This window comes from Ustilaginoidea virens, chromosome 2, assembly GCF_000687475.1.
Source record: "Ustilaginoidea virens chromosome 2, complete sequence".
NCBI lineage: Eukaryota > Fungi > Ascomycota > Sordariomycetes > Hypocreales > Clavicipitaceae > Ustilaginoidea > Ustilaginoidea virens.
Genome location: NC_057317.1, coordinates 1,677,128 through 1,692,209, shown reverse-complemented (window position 1 = coordinate 1,692,209; position 15,082 = coordinate 1,677,128). Strand labels below are relative to the sequence as shown.

The following is a 15,082-nucleotide window of genomic DNA, read 5'->3' as shown; positions in this document are numbered from 1 at the left end:
CCGCCGTAGCCTCCTGACCCGTCAGTCATCATCTGCCTTGTTTTTCTCATACCAAGCAAGACAGCGAAGCGCCGGCGATTACCATGCTTCTTTAGCGTCAAATGGACATTTTCAAAGTCTTGTCCCGCGGGACCAAGAAAACCGCAAGAAACGCCACCTCCAAGCAGAATGCCACGCGCCAATTGCCGTCGGCCGGAGCCCAGCCCAACCCGCAACTCTACCACGATGAGGCCCGTGGGACGAAGCGCAAGCGTGCTGGCCAAGAGGATCGAGACGCTCCGACCGCCGAGCTCCCCGTTGTCGACTTCTTCGGCCCAACCCCAGCAGAGACGGCCTCGAGCGAACCGGCGGAGCGCGCACCTGCCCAACGAGCACGAAGCCCGCCTCCTCCGGCGCCGGCGGTGAAACTATCAGGGGAGCAGTGTCGACAGCTGCTACGGTCGCATCGGCTCAAGATCACCTTGCTGTCGAAGCCCCGGGAGAAAAAAAAGGTGAAAAAGCCCAAGAAGAAGCACAATGACCTTCCGGAGGAGAACAAGGGGGAAAGGAAGCACCTTTTCCCGCAGCCAATGGAATCATTTGCGGATTTGCCGACCACGTACGGCGTATCTCCAACGGTTGTCGACAATCTGGTCCGTCAGGGTTATCGCCTCCCCACAGAGGTCCAGATGGGCAGCTTACCGCTGCTGCTGCGTCCAGACCTCGCGTTGGCAGACGGGGAGGACGTGAAAAATGGCATCGACTTCCTCGCAGTCGCCCCTACGGGAAGCGGCAAGACCATCAGCTTTCTAATTCCCGCCATCAACGACATCATGAAGAGACGAGCACGGGAAGAATTGCACGGCATCCGGGAGGTTGAGGCTGTGATTTTGGCGCCCACCAGGGAACTGGTTCACCAGATTGTGAACGAGGGAACCAAGCTCATGCAGGGAACGGGCCTCAAGATTGTGGCCATGAAGAAGACGACGCAGCTGGCCGCGGAGCAGCAACAACCACAAGAACCACAACAACAACAACAACAACATGTCGCTGAGGACAGTTCGGATGAAGACGAGGAAGGCGAGTCCGACGGCGATTCTGTCATTGCTTCGGAGCAGGGAAAGGGGCCGAGGATGAAAAGCGGTAAAAAAAACAAACCTCACCCCGAGACCAAGACGGATATTCTAGTGACGACCCCGACTCTGCTGCTCAACTTTTTAAACTCTGGGCCTGCCGGCACCCGCAAGGTCCTCCCGACCGTCCGCCATCTAGTCCTCGACGAGGCCGACGTCTTACTGGACCCGCTGTTCAGAGAGCAGACTCTTGAGTTGTGGTCCGCATGCACCAGCAACGAGCTGCGCCTCTCGTTCTGGTCCGCCACAATGGGCTCCAACATTGAATCGCTGGTCACGGAGCAACTGGAGGCTCGGGCCCGGACGGCGGCAACAGAAGCGAGACCTCTTGTCCGGCTCGTTGTGGGATTGAAGGACACGGCCGTCCCCAACATCGTACACAAGCTCACCTACACGGCGAGCGAGCAAGGCAAGCTCCTGGCCCTGCGCCAACTGTTGCACCCCGCCGGCAGCGACGACTCGGGCCCGCCGCTCCGACCCCCCTTCCTGGTCTTCACGCAGACCATCGATCGAGCCGCGGCCCTGCACGAGGAGCTCAAGTACGACATCCCCCTCGAGGCAGGGGGCCCGTCGAGGATCGCGGCGTTGCACAGCGCCCTCGCCGATTCGGCCCGATCGGCCGTTATGCGCAGGTTCCGCGCGGGCGAGATCTGGGTCCTCATCACGACCGACGTGCTGGCCCGCGGCGTGGACTTTGCCGGCGTCAACGGCGTCGTCAACTTTGACGTGCCGGGGTCGGCGGCCGCCTACGTCCACCGCGCCGGGCGGACGGGACGAGCCGGTCGCCTGGGCGGCGTGGCCGTGACGTTTTACACCAAGGACGACATACCCTTTGTCAAGACGGTCGCCAACGTCATTGCCGCGAGCGAGAAGCAGGCGGGCAGGACGGGCGACGAGGCCAGCGTCCAGAAATGGCTGCTGGACGCTCTGCCCAAGGTCGCCAAGGCGGATCGGAAGATGCTCCGGGAGAAGGGGGTGGCGTCACGGCGCAGTGGCGGCGGCGGCGGCGGCGGCAAAGCCAAGATTACGTCCAAGAGCGGCTACGAGCGGACAAAGGAGCACAACAGAAAGGGCGCGATGGACGCGAACAAGCGCAGGAGGATGCGGGGAGGGCACGGCGACGGTGGAGGCGACGATGAATGGGCAGGATTGGGGGACTAGACGTACCGCGGCATGTGGCAAGGTGCTCCAGGTTCGGGGGCGCAAAACCCCGCTGTTTGAAGAGAAGGGAAGGGGACAGGGGAAGAGATGCCGGCGGGGAGGGGTGCTGTTCTGATGCCGATGAGAAAATGGGAATCGGGATGTGGCTAGTCGAGGACTCCTTAAGGCATGCATGCATGACTGAGGTACATAGCTTGTACGCAACAGCAGAGAGTCCCGTTCTACTATACCTCGATCAAAAAAAAAAACATGCTTCTATTAATTGTATACTTTTCTATGCCGTCCAAATTTCGGGATGCTTGCATACACTCCCAACGCTTCCACAAATTGTCCTATCCATGTCTCATGTGCTCGTTCGTGGTTTTCATTCCTTGCGCAGACAAGATGCGCCCCCTCGGGAGCATATGTACATGTTCAGCAAAGCGAACAGGTGTTGGTGGCTCCATCCGCCCAATAGGCCCAAGCAATGGTTCCAGAGGGGCTGAAAATGGTCGACCCGTACATGTCATTGTGCCAGGTGAAATACGCATTCACCACGTACGTGGTCTTGCACGAGGACGTCCCCGGGCCGGGGCAGTTCAAGCCGGCCGTCTGCATGATCTTGCCGAGCACCTGGGCGTACTTGGCATCGGCGCAGACGGCGTCCGTGGGGACCAGCATGTCGGGATTGGGCTTGCAGAAGTTTGCGGCTTGCGAAGGCAGCACCTCGGTCTGGTGGATCAGTATGTCGTGATCCTCGTGGTTGAAGGGCGACATCCAGCACGCTTCCTTTACCCGCTTCTCGTCGGGGTCTTTGGCGCCGCAGGTGAAGACGTAGCTGTCGCCTCTCTTGGTCAAGCCCAAGCTGTGCCAGGTGTCGGTGGGGTACTGCTTGTGCACGGCGTTTGCAAGAGCCTCGGACATGCCGATGTTGATGTAGACGGGGCCCTTGGCGTTGAGGATGGTGGTGCCGGAGATGAACCAGGCCTCGGGGTTGAGAGAGACGATCTGGCCTACCTGCTTTACCTCGTAGGGCGCGAGGAATCCACTCCCCTGAGCGGGATGCCGATAGACTTGGTTGACGATGACGGTTCGCTCAACGGTGAGGCCGGGTTCGACGCACGTTCCGCGAAGAGTAATGTCTAGTTTGGAGGTTTCAGCTCTCTCCAGCTTTTCAACCTTTCAATCTGTTTTTTCTCTTTTTCTTGTTCTCTCTCCCCCCCCCCCCCCCCCCCCCTTTCTCCCCTCTTTTTCATGCGCCCGCTGGGGAGGGAGTTGGGGCCAGGCTCGGGTTTGGCGTACCTTTGATTTCAAAGGCATCATTGGTGGCGTGAACGCCGTACGTTGCCTGGACTCCAAGGCCAAAAGATAAGTGGTCTTTAAGGTCAAACTGGGGTGCTCCAAAGACGTGGTTCATGTCAATGCTGACGGATTTCCTGTCGCCGGCCGAAGCGCCATCCGAGATGGGAACCCAACGAAGACTATCTGGACGTCCTATACTGACGCCGACGCGATCCCATGTTCCGGCGAACCAGTTGTTGGCGAACTGGATGCTGAATTCCAGCTGCGTGATCTTGCTGCAGTGGGGGGTTATGGCCAGGGCGACGCTGCCCAGCGAGGCCCAAGCGGCCAAGACGTAGAGACCTTGTCGATACACCATCCTTTTTTTTTTACTGCCGTCCTCTTCCTTTTGGTGGGCTCTCAACGTCTTGTGCAGGAGGTCGAGTGTGCAGGTGCAGGTGCAGGTGCAGCTCCTCCATCTCCATGCTAAATGCACGGCAAAGACGACGAGGTTTTATATTATCCCCGACACTTGCTCCAAGCTGCCGGGTCGCCGGCATTCCCCGCCACTCTATGAGAAAAAAATGGGTTTCTTACTCATGGGCCTTTTGGACGACTACGAGAATTTGCGCCGCCGTACGATGCAGAATCGCAATGTGTTGTCATTCTCGTGGACGCAACGACGGAGGGTTGGCGATGCCAGGTGGAGCTTGGAGCTCACTGTGGCTTGTCCGAAGTCCGCAGCCCGGTGTTGTGAAACAAGCGGACGAACGAAGCGAAGTCGTTCGGCAGACGGCAGTGCGAGTCAGACATTTCCGACGGGGGGGGGGGAAGAAAAGAGGAAAATCCACCAGTGGTTGGGCATGAGGCTGGATTAGAATTCGACGGCTTGGCGGGAGGCAGGCAACAAGGTTTTTTTTTGTCCTTCTTCCCGCTGCTGTACCGGCCGGTACGCTAAGGCATAATAGGGCTGGTGCCTGCTTCGTGTTGCCTTCTTCGTGTTGCTTGCTTCATGTTGCTTGCTTCATGTTGCTTGCTTCAACGTTGCTTGCTCCTTTTCACGTCACCAGCCAAAAACACCTGCTGCCAAATGCAAAAGAGGCCCGCGCCTGGTGGTTGCTTTCTTCCTTTCGGTGGAGGCTACCTGCATGTATGCTGCTTGCTCGTTTTGCCCCCCACCGCATGGCCACGGTCGCTGCCATGTGGAGAGCTTGTACACGCGCCGGTCCTTTCTTACATACTATTAGTATGTATTACTGTTCCCATTCTGCGCCGCGCACCAGACACACTTGCCTGCCGTCACCACCACGCCGACGATTCTTAACCCCGAGGACGGAGTTCTCCGTAGACCGAACTGGCGCTTTCGACGGAAACCAGCGGAAAAATACCGTTGGAGATTGTGCGGGAAGTTGATTCCACCACGTGTCATCATCATCTCATCCTGCGCGAACAAAGGACGACGGTGCTCAAAAAGGCCAGGCCAAACGACCAGACCATTGTAAAGACGCCAAGCCAAGGTCGACAATGCGGGATCCATGGGATCCATGGCCCGATGCCCTCTGATGATCTTGGGGTTGCCTGACAGGGAATACTGACGTCAAGGTCGATCGATATACGGATACTCTGCATCGCAGTATACTAGGGTGCCGCCGAATTGTTCCGTGTCAAAGGCACAGGGAAAGCGGAGTAGCCAGGCAGGTAAATATTAGTTTGACTTAGATGCTGCCTGTCTAAATATCAACGCTAGAATTAGATGGATAGATTTGCATTATTGTGTAGACTGCTGGCAGGCGGGCCACCTACAGCGGCCACACACGAGGCTCTTGTTTCGGGGCATCCAAGGGGGGGGGGGGGGGGGGGGAGGAAGGGGCACGAGGACGTCATCTAGAACGCCAGGAGGTGATGAATATTACGTAAAGCATCAAGTAGTTCCCAGTATGGCGCGTTTCGACACTTTATTTATCCGCCAAACGGGCTTTTGTCCAGATACAGCGATGATGCTAGTGATAATGGTTGATATGGCCACGGAAGCACCAACCTAACCCGCCAATAGAAAGGAAGAAGAAGAATAAAACCGAACCAAGCTCCCCTTCTAGCCTCCATTCTCATCTATCCTTGTCTATCTTCATCCATTCTCGTCTATTCTTATCCTTACCATGCTTAGCGTGTCTGGGTTCCTAACTGCCGGCTTGGCTGCTCTTGCCCTCTCGTCGGTGCCTGTCGCACAGGCCCAAAGCAATTGGGTTAGGCGCTGTCAACTAGGTATAGTCACGTGCGAGGACTGCAGGCGCAATATCGTCCTGGCTCAGGGAGTTTATACGCCAGGCGCCGGCAACCTCTTCATTGATGGTGTGTGTGAGGATCTGGTATCCTGCACTTGCGCGCGGGACGCTTCAAAAGACGGAAAATGCACCACGGATAATATATTTACCGAAGATATGTGCAGCGATCTGGCTAAGCTGCGCGCCTTCTGCGGCGCGCGTGGCGTCACTGTTGGGGCCGCAAACTTCTGCCTTAGCTAGCACTAGGTATACTGTAGGTACGACTTGGCAGAAGACGACAAACAAACAAACAACCAGACAACAAGGCAGATAGCTTGTTGTGTTTAGGTGGTGTTTAGGTTGTATTTGGGTTGTGTTTGGGTTGTGTTTGGGTTGTGCTTTTGGTTGGTTTTAGTTGAGTAGATCGGAAGTCGCTATCGAGCCTTGGTATTATTATTGGTTGTGTCTGGTGGTTGGCTAGGCCAACAAGAGGCCAACAAGAGGCCAACAAGATGCCGGGCTTGTACAAATTACTTGGTAGATATCACAAGGTGGCGATACAAGATCAAGGGCAAAGTGGCCTTGACCAAAGATATAACACTCTAGTGTATATATTTGTAAATAGGCTGAGAAAAGGACTCTGCATATAATTTTCAGTTATTTTACCTGGCTGCCTTGTTCTACTGCCTCGTTTTTTTTTTTTGCCTTATTTTACCGCCTTCTTTAACCGCCATTCTTGTACTTGAATATTTTCACACGATTGCATTTTTTTTTATTATTTCCCTCTGGGGCTTTCGCGGGTTGATCTGAAAATATACCTCTAAAGGACGGCCTCACTGTATTTTAAAGAGGGAAGCGGGAAAGAGCTACGCCCTTTTTTTCTCGCTTGCCTTCCGATTTCTTCGCAAATCTCCAGACAAAAGCTCCGCTTCTCCCTGATAAAGCCCAATAAAGCTGGCGTCACATTTTGGCGCACTCTGATTTTCTCGTGCGCGCTGGCCCTTGCCTATCCATGAGAATGATTGGCCAGCTGCAGGCCCACTGACAAGAGTATCTGGATGAAACAAGACATGGAAGGCGCAAGTGTCTTACCTGCTTCCTTTGGGAGGAAAACCTCATGTGACCTACACCATCCTGTTCTTGCAGTTCGCTCTTTTCTTGCCCGCCAAATGTTTCTTATAAACTACCTACCTCCTACCTAACCTAACCTAACCTACCTACCTTGGGTAGTTCTGTACTCGGCCATGCGACTTTGCCATCTTTCGCACATGGCAGCCTCCATGAACAATGGAAACCTGCGCTTCATCCAACTCCTTGATTCCTCCAATGCTAGTTCCGTCAATCCTCATCCCGTGCGCTGGTTTCGCAAACAGCCAGCCAGCCACCTTCTCCCTCGAGAGTCGGGAGTCGATGTCCCATCAGCATCCAGGCGCAGGGTCCCCCCGCAATTCCATCGTCTCAGTCTCTCTACAGTCTCCAGTATAGATTATATATACTATTTGCTTGGCGGCGACAGATGAAATGAGCAGGACTTGGCGCCGCATTGCACTGGCAACACTACGGTCATCCGGCACATCCTTCTCTCCGCAACCCGTGTGTCGGTTCTTCAAAATAAGCTCAGGGCAAGCCAATTGATTGGGTCAACAAGATGAGCCAAACACCGGGGACTAGCGACAGATGCTGACACTAGCCTCGCCTGTGGTTGGGACTCTGGGGTTGGCTGGGACTACGCTCTTAGCCGCTTTTTTGCAAGCGCCCACCCAGGCCTGTCGAGTTCTCATTCCTCGCAAGTCATGCCCCTGGGGATGCCAGCCTTGGCATTACGAGGAATTCCAGCCATTTTCATGTCTTTCTTGGCTTACCCGGTCTGGACCAACTCACCAACCCCTTTTGCCGTTGCCCCCCCGGCCGGTCCCAGTTACCATGTTGCCATGCAAAGCCACTCACCCACTTCCCCCATGTCGCAAGCAGCTAATCCACGACTACTCTAGCTTCATCTCCCCTCCCCTTACCACCCAGCTAAGGGTTGGCAACTTGGTACTAGAGCCATGGCCCCTCGCCGTGTCAACTGAAGCAAGGGTGGGGGTGGCATGCGATTTACAGTTTATGGAGCGGTTAAAGGCAGAATGCCTTTATTTGCTGAGACCCCTTTCCTTCCTCTTCCTCGAAATAGCTCTGTGGTTTCCATTGACTCGAGAGATTTTGTTTCCAATTTCCTTCATTTAGTTGTCTTTTTGCTCAGTCCTCCTCAGGTGAGAGGCTATACCAACTTGAAGCTTCACCTGCCACTCCTTTTTTGCGCAACAAAAAAAAAAGAGAAAAAAAGAAAAAGCAAGAGGACAGATATTGGGTTCGAATTCCCCGATTTATTCGCTCGTGATCCACTTCTGCGCCTGCCTCTGGAACTCATCGACGGAGACTAATAAACAACGGCCAAAATAATACTTACCACTCAGGCCGATAAAAAAACACTCAAACTACATAGCTAGGTCTACTGTTTGAAGTGGGTGAGCCTTGTAAGTGGTAAACCGACCCTCAACCTGTCTGGCGTGGACCAAATCACTTCATCCAAGACGGTACACATTCTCAAACATCTTTACTGAAAACGAGGCGGAACCACCAGATTTTGCCATGAAGTACACGGCTTCTGTTTTTCTCGTGTCCGCGGGCTGGGCTACGGCCCTCACCCAGCAATGCAGCGGGACTGCAACCAACGAAGGAGGAAACTGGTTTTGCGGTGCCGTCAACCAGATTCTTTATCAGGGCATCAAGGGCAGCGGCACCTTCAAGGCTGTTACCAACATGGGAGCCTCTGGCGCGTGCCAGACGGAGGATAAGGCTTACAGTGGTCCTCTGGCGCCTCTTGACGAAGGTGTAAGTAAAAAAAACCCTCGTCTTGAATGCTCCGGGTCGGGTGATAACCATGATGACTCTCCAGCTCTCTCTGCAATTCCGTGGGCCCCTTTGGCTCAAGGAATTTGCTGTCCTCAATCCGGCCACCAAGTCTAAGCGCACCGCTGGAGAGAATGTCGAGGCGCCTCGCCAGAGTGATGTCCGCGGCCGTAGCCATAGCCACAACCACAAACGTCTTCACCGTTCTCACCGCAACAAGAAAAGAGAGGACATTGTCCATGCCACTATCGACGGCAAACTCGTGTCTTGGGTCAACGACTACCATCCTGACGCTGCTCCGGCTGCCCCCGCTGCTGCAAATTCCGTTCCTATTGTCCAAGTAGGCGTCGGTTCCGGTGCCGCTTCTGCCCCTGCTTCCTCGTCGTCCACAAGCTCCGACTCTCCCAAACCCGATGGGAAGCCTGCTCCCTCAGGCTCTGACTGGGACCGTGTTGCTTATTACAATGCCGAGGAGAAAATTGCCGAGAATATGGTCTTTATGGGCAATTACGGTGGTCAGGGTTCCGGTGAATTCAACACGTGCGTCTCTTCCTCAAACACCCCCCTTTCCCCCCTCCACCTTCTGCCCCCTTACCCTCCAAAAGCGTCATGCGCCTGGCTAATAAAGCTCCCCCTTTCCACAGTGTTTGGGGCTCCTCCCTCGCATACCTCAACGCCCAGGGTGACGGCGGCTCTTCGTCACCACAGATTCTCAAAGACGGTCTGATCCCTTCTAACAAGGAATTTGCCATTTTCTCAGCCGAGAAATGTGACGAAACTTGCGGTTACAGCCGGGTCAGCGATATCGCTTACAAGGGCTTTTCCGGCGCCAACAAGGTCTTCCTGTTTCGCTTCAAGATGCCCATGGACGGAAACCGCGGCTTCAACGGCGACATGCCTGCCTTATGGGCCCTCAACTCGCGCATTCCTCGTACCGCCCAGTACAACGCCTGCTCGTGCTGGCCCGCCTGCGGCGAAGCCGACTTCTTCGAGGTTCTTGCTTCGGGCGACACAAAGTGCAAGAGCACCTTCCATCTGGCCAACGGCGGAGGATCCTCCGACTACTTTGATAGGCCCGTGGACAAGTTCATCAAGGCGGCCGTCGTGTTCCACGAGGCCACGGCCAGCGTCTCGATTAAGATTCTCCCCGATGACACGGACCTCTCCGCCAAGGGTTTCGATGATGCTACCGTCATGAAGTGGGTGTCTCAGCCTACCGATGCTTCTGGCCTCAAGCTCAGCAGTCTGTTCCAGATTTTGAGCTAGTGACAGACGACGACGAATTTTTTTTTGGTTACCTTTTTTTTTTTTTTTTTTTTTTTTTTTTTTTTTTTGCACGACATGTTGGAGTGTTGGAATAAAGTACTCAGCGGGGAGGCGTGTTGTCTTCAACAAGCATCTGGCGCTGAGGGGATTCAAAGTGTCACCTGTACTATGTACCACAAACGGAGTACCACAAACGGAGTACCAGAGTCGGATTCCTGGCACGCCGTGTTCCATGAATTATTTTGACTCATGTTTTTCCTGCCAATGACGTCGGCGGTATCGAGATGTCCTTGTCAAGCACAAAGCGCCTTTGGGTTCTCGACGACGCAAGACGCCATTGATTATCAACGGAGTCGTCACGCCACGCCACGGCGACTGGAAAGCGGTCCAACAGGGGATCAGGCAAGGGTTTCGGTTGCAAGAGTAAAGTTTCATGATATGGTGTCAATGTACGATGATTGACTGGCCTATTTTTTTTTTCCCATGTAGGAGGATTGGCAATTTTTTTTTTGTAGTTTTACTTATCATTCGCCCTTTGGCTGTGTATGCTAGCTGCTAACAGGTAGGTACCTAGGTACCTAGTTGATGCGTTTGATGCAGGTCTTTAGATAAGATACCGATAGCTTGGTGATAACGCCTCGTATGGACTCGGGTACACGTACATATATATATTCATGTGTGTGTATGTGTGTGCCTTGTCATATTTGGAAATTGCACACATGTCTACTCTGTAATTGTTTGGTCTTGACGTGAAGGAAAAAGATGCCCAGTAAGCGTCTGCAGTGTCTCGTGGTGCAGTCCTCTCCTTCTACGGGATATATATGCTGGCTCCAGCGCTCTAAACTACAAACTTCATCGTCGCAACCTAATCGCACGGCACACAGACTTGTACATTGCACAATTCGTCGTGGTGGCCTTAGGCCTCTAGGAGTCAAACGCACAATACGTAGACTCATCGACTTCCCATGTCCTTGTCGACCGCCTTGTCTTCTGACGACAGGCCAACGACGTTGCGCAGAGTCCCGAAACTGAGGCAGTCGCTTATCCTGTTGGCTCCGGAAAACAGCATGACCAGGCGTTCGACTCCGCAACCCCAGCCTCCGGTCGGGGGCAGCCCATAGTCCAGAGCCTTCACGTAGCTCTGATCCAGGGGAGGGGCGTCCCACTCGTCCGGCTCGGCTTCCTCCGTGGGCGTCGGCTCCTCCTGCCCGGGCATCTGCTCCTGTCCCTGGGCAAGATTGTTCGCGAAGCCCAGCTCGCCGTTGGGCTCGTTGACGAGGCTGCGGTGGGCGGAGAGCTTTCGCTGCTGCTCCTCCGGGTCGTTCTCCTCCTCGTACATGTTGGCCAGCTCGCGGCCGCCGACGAAGAGCTCCGCGCGAGCGGAAACGAGCTGGTAGGTTTGGGGGCACACGAATGCCTTGGCGAGCGGCGACATGCACGCCGGGTGGTGGGTGATGAACAGGGGTTCTGTGAAGGACAGGGGCTCCAGATAGACAGCCGCGAGGCGGTCCAGCAACTTGGGCAGAGAGTCTGGCACTTCGCCGGGGACGCTGATTCCGGCGAGCTTCAAGACCGCAAGAAGCTCCGGGAGGGCATCCTCCGAGGACAGCTTGGGGAAGCGAATGCCCGTGGCTGCCTCCAAGCCAGGGATGAACTCGACCTGCTTGAAGGGCCGGACAAACCGGCCGAGATCAATCGGCGGAAGGGTGGTGAGTTGGGTGGAAATGAGCTCCTGGGCATGTTTTGCCAAGCCGTGCAAAAGTTCCTCCGTCTCCTTGACGAGGTCGGGCAGGTTGGTATACGCGCTGTAAAACTCGCACATGGTGAATTCCGGATTGTGAGTGGCATCCACGCCTTCGTTTCTAAAGGCGGGACCGATTTCAAACACCCTGTCCACCCCGCCAATGACGAGCCGCTTCAACCACAGCTCTGGAGCTATCCGCAGAGCGAGATCCCGGTTGCGAAACTCTGTAGCTCTGGTGACGAACGGTCGTGCCACGGCTCCCCCGGCATTCTCGGCTAGAATGGGCGTCTGGAATTCCAGGAACCGCTTCGAGTGAAAGTAATCTCTCATGTATTTGGTGATATTGGCTCGCAGTCGAAGAATGTCGGTGACCTCCCGATTCACGAGCATGTCGACATGACGCTCAGTCATTCTGGTCTTGGCATCGGTCAGCTTTTCCGGAACCTGTTCCATGCAAGGAGACACTAGTTCTGGAAGCTGAGTGGCTTCAAGGGTCGGCTCTCCTGCTTTCGTACGAGTCGCGTGTCCGATGACGGCTACAGAGCTTGTCAGCCAGAAGTGGGAGGTGCCAAGGAAAGAAGGGAGCTGGATGAGATCCTACAAATGTGGTCGCCAACCTGGATCAAGTTCCTAAAGAGGGCAAACTTTTGCAGTCGCCTTTGTTCTTCTGAAACACATTTACTCTTGTTGACCATGACCTGCATTTTCTGAAATTCATTCACAATATCGAGAAATATAAGCGACCTGCCAGCTACGCGCTTTGACCGAACACGACCTGTCAACATCACTTCTTCACTGGGACCTTGCTTCTGGAAGTCTTCCAAGAATTCTGGAATACTTTTCCTCATCGATGAAGATGCCAAGCGAGGATAGCGGTCCTTGTAGAGCGGAGTTTCACTCTCCTGGTCTTGGCGTAGCTCATTCTGTCGATGCTGCTTGAAAGGAGATTGCCTTTGATCGATTGGACTGAAATCAGCAAATCTCGAGATCCCTTGTGCACCAGAGCCTGACGACAGAGTCCGAGCTTCCCTCAAAGACAGAAAATCAGATGGCCGTCTCCTCAACCAAGGAGAGCTGCCAAATCGATTAAATATGCAATACTTCCTGGCGGTGCATCTTGAAGAGCTCACAGACTGACGGGCCAGTCGGAGGCACAGGTGTGGTCTCATGATGTCTATTTCATGTTCTGATTAGCTTCTTTGCTTGCTTATCCAGTACAGAAGGCCCGAAATGGATTCAACGCGGAAGGATTAGAGTCAGGCATTGGCATTGTATAATCACGCACGACCAAAGTCGCGTCAATCGCAGCGGTTCTGAAGCGAATATGCAAGTTCATCATGGTAGAAAAGAAAATAGGTGGGAAGCAAATGGATGCGACAGCCAGGTACACACTTACATTCATAGCGTTGAAGCGAGAGATGTCTCCTGACTGCAGGAGCTCCTTAACTGCAAAAGCAGTTCCAGAGAAGGTTGATGGCGGAGGAGAAAATTTGGCAGGGCGTCGCATGTTTCCCAGTGGCTAGCAGCGCCTCCGTTAGTACATATGCAGGACGCCCCGATGCCCCACCGGTGCCTCGTTTGGTGCATACATCATACATCATGATACATGTATGCTGAAAGTGGGGAAGGAACCGTGGTTTGGTAATTGGCTGCACTGTGCGCCAGGCGCACGCAACCACCAACCAACCTCTCTTATCCTCTCGCCCGCAGGCTGTCTGTTCCACCCGGTCGACCTACCCCCAACTACGCGCTTTCCTGCCAACAATTGATCATCCAGGCCTCTGTTTTGCGATTGGAAAAGAGACGCCCAACTATGGCTCAACAGCCCCTGCCCACTTCGGCACAACCTACCGACATTTACGGTGGAGGTACGTTCAACGCAGCTCTCGGACGCGACATGCCATGTCAATAGCCATGTACGGCGCGGCGCAACTGAGCACGCCTCACGCGTACTGAACGAATCCACTCTTCTAGATGAGGTTTCTGCGCTTGTACTCGATCCCGGCTACTGCAGCACACGCGCAGGCTTCGCAGGCGAAGATGTGCCCAAGTCCATTCTGCCCTCGTTCTACGGTCGCGTCACCAGCCATCCTCATAGAGACCTCTTTGGCGACGAGTACATCATCCCCCGGCCCGACTTCGAGGTCCGCAACTACATGAACCGAAACAGCGTCGTTGAGGATTGGGACGTTGCATCCCAGATTTGGGAGAACATGCTTGTCAAACGATTGCAACCAGAACGACCCACGACACCATCCAAGAACGGATTGAATGACGATGTCAAGGAGCAGGACGGCGAGGGCGATATAACCATGGGCGACGAGGTTGAGGCGCAGGAAAAGCCCCTGGAGGAAAACCCGCTGTTGATGACGGAAGCGCCTTGGAACACGCCGAAATCCAGGGAAAAGGCCATCGAAATCATCATGGAGAACTGGGGATGCCCTGCGTTCTGGCTCAGCCGCACACCTGTGCTCTCCGCTTTCGCTGCCGGCAAAGCTACGGCTCTCGTCGTCGATGTGGGCGGCGCCAACACGTCTGTGACGGCTGTGCATGATGGCATGGTTCTTAAGCGCTCCATCCAGCGCTCTCCTGCCGCAGGTCTCTGGCTTTCGTCCCAGATCCGCAGCATGTGGGAAACCTCGGAGCCAAAGGTACCGCTGACTCCTACTTTCATGGTGGAGAACAAGACGCCTGTGGATGCCCTGGCTCCTTCTCAGGCTCGCATGCGCCATTTCGCCTTCCCAATCCACGATTCCTTCCGCGCCTACGAGGAGGAGCGTGTGCTCACCGAGTTCAAAGAATCTGTCGTCGAAGTCTGGCGGGGACCTGGTCGATACAGCGCTTCCGGCAACGAGGACTACGTCAAGACACAGCCTGGCCGCGTCTTCGAGATGCCCGACGGTTACAACCAGATGTGGCGAGAGCAGCGCTTCAAGGTCACCGAGGGCCTGTGGGACGAGAACGCAGGATACCCCGTGCCCGAGTCGGAACGCCTTACCAAGACCCAAACCATTCCCGAGCTTATCCGGGCATCTCTGGGCGCCGTTGATGTCGATCTCCGCGGCAACTTGCTTGCCAATGTCGTGGTCACTGGCAGCACCAGCCTGATCAACGGCTTCAACGACCGCCTGAGCAACGAATTGACCGCCATGTACCCCGGCCTCAAGGTCAAGATCCATGCGGCTGGTCTGACGAGCGAGAGAAGATTTGGATCCTGGATAGGTGGCAGTATCCTCGCCAGTTTGGGGACCTTCCACCAGATGTGGATATCCAGAAAGGAGTACGAGGAGAATGGCGCCGGAGTGGTCGAGAAGCGGTGCAAGTAAAAAGAGGAAGAAGAAGAAAATCAAAATCAAAATAGAAACCAAAATCGGGCCGGGGCAGTA

At 54.8% G+C, this 15,082-nt stretch overlaps 5 protein-coding genes across 5 annotated transcripts; 3 read left to right on the top strand and 2 right to left on the bottom strand.

Moving 5' to 3' along the window:
- Nucleotides 1-101: 101 nt before the first annotated feature.
- Nucleotides 102-2,273, top strand: UV8b_02193 (uncharacterized protein; the record flags this gene model as incomplete). Its single annotated transcript, XM_043139691.1, has 1 exon — nt 102-2,273. One exon carries the CDS (start codon nt 102-104, stop codon nt 2,271-2,273), a length of 2,172 nt encoding a protein of 723 aa, XP_042995625.1.
- Nucleotides 2,274-2,687: 414 nt separating this feature from the next.
- On the bottom strand, nt 2,688-3,912 carry UV8b_02192 (uncharacterized protein; the record flags this gene model as incomplete). The annotated part of the gene is made up of 2 exons (XM_043139690.1): nt 2,688-3,394; nt 3,555-3,912. The coding sequence occupies 2 exons, from the start codon at nt 3,910-3,912 to the stop codon at nt 2,688-2,690; spliced, it is 1,065 nt and encodes a 354-aa protein (XP_042995624.1).
- A 4,513-nt stretch (nt 3,913-8,425) lies between these two features.
- Nucleotides 8,426-9,952, top strand: UV8b_02191 (uncharacterized protein; the record flags this gene model as incomplete). The annotated part of the gene is made up of 3 exons (XM_043139689.1): nt 8,426-8,668; nt 8,733-9,226; nt 9,331-9,952. The coding sequence occupies 3 exons, from the start codon at nt 8,426-8,428 to the stop codon at nt 9,950-9,952; spliced, it is 1,359 nt and encodes a 452-aa protein (XP_042995623.1).
- A 952-nt stretch (nt 9,953-10,904) lies between these two features.
- Nucleotides 10,905-12,400, bottom strand: UV8b_02190 (uncharacterized protein; the record flags this gene model as incomplete). Its single annotated transcript, XM_043139688.1, has 2 exons — nt 10,905-12,232; nt 12,298-12,400. The coding sequence occupies 2 exons, from the start codon at nt 12,398-12,400 to the stop codon at nt 10,905-10,907; spliced, it is 1,431 nt and encodes a 476-aa protein (XP_042995622.1).
- Nucleotides 12,401-13,509: 1,109 nt separating this feature from the next.
- On the top strand, nt 13,510-15,022 carry UV8b_02189 (uncharacterized protein; the record flags this gene model as incomplete). Its single annotated transcript, XM_043139687.1, has 2 exons — nt 13,510-13,564; nt 13,671-15,022. 2 exons carry the CDS (start codon nt 13,510-13,512, stop codon nt 15,020-15,022), a joined length of 1,407 nt encoding a protein of 468 aa, XP_042995621.1.
- Nucleotides 15,023-15,082: the final 60 nt, after the last annotated feature.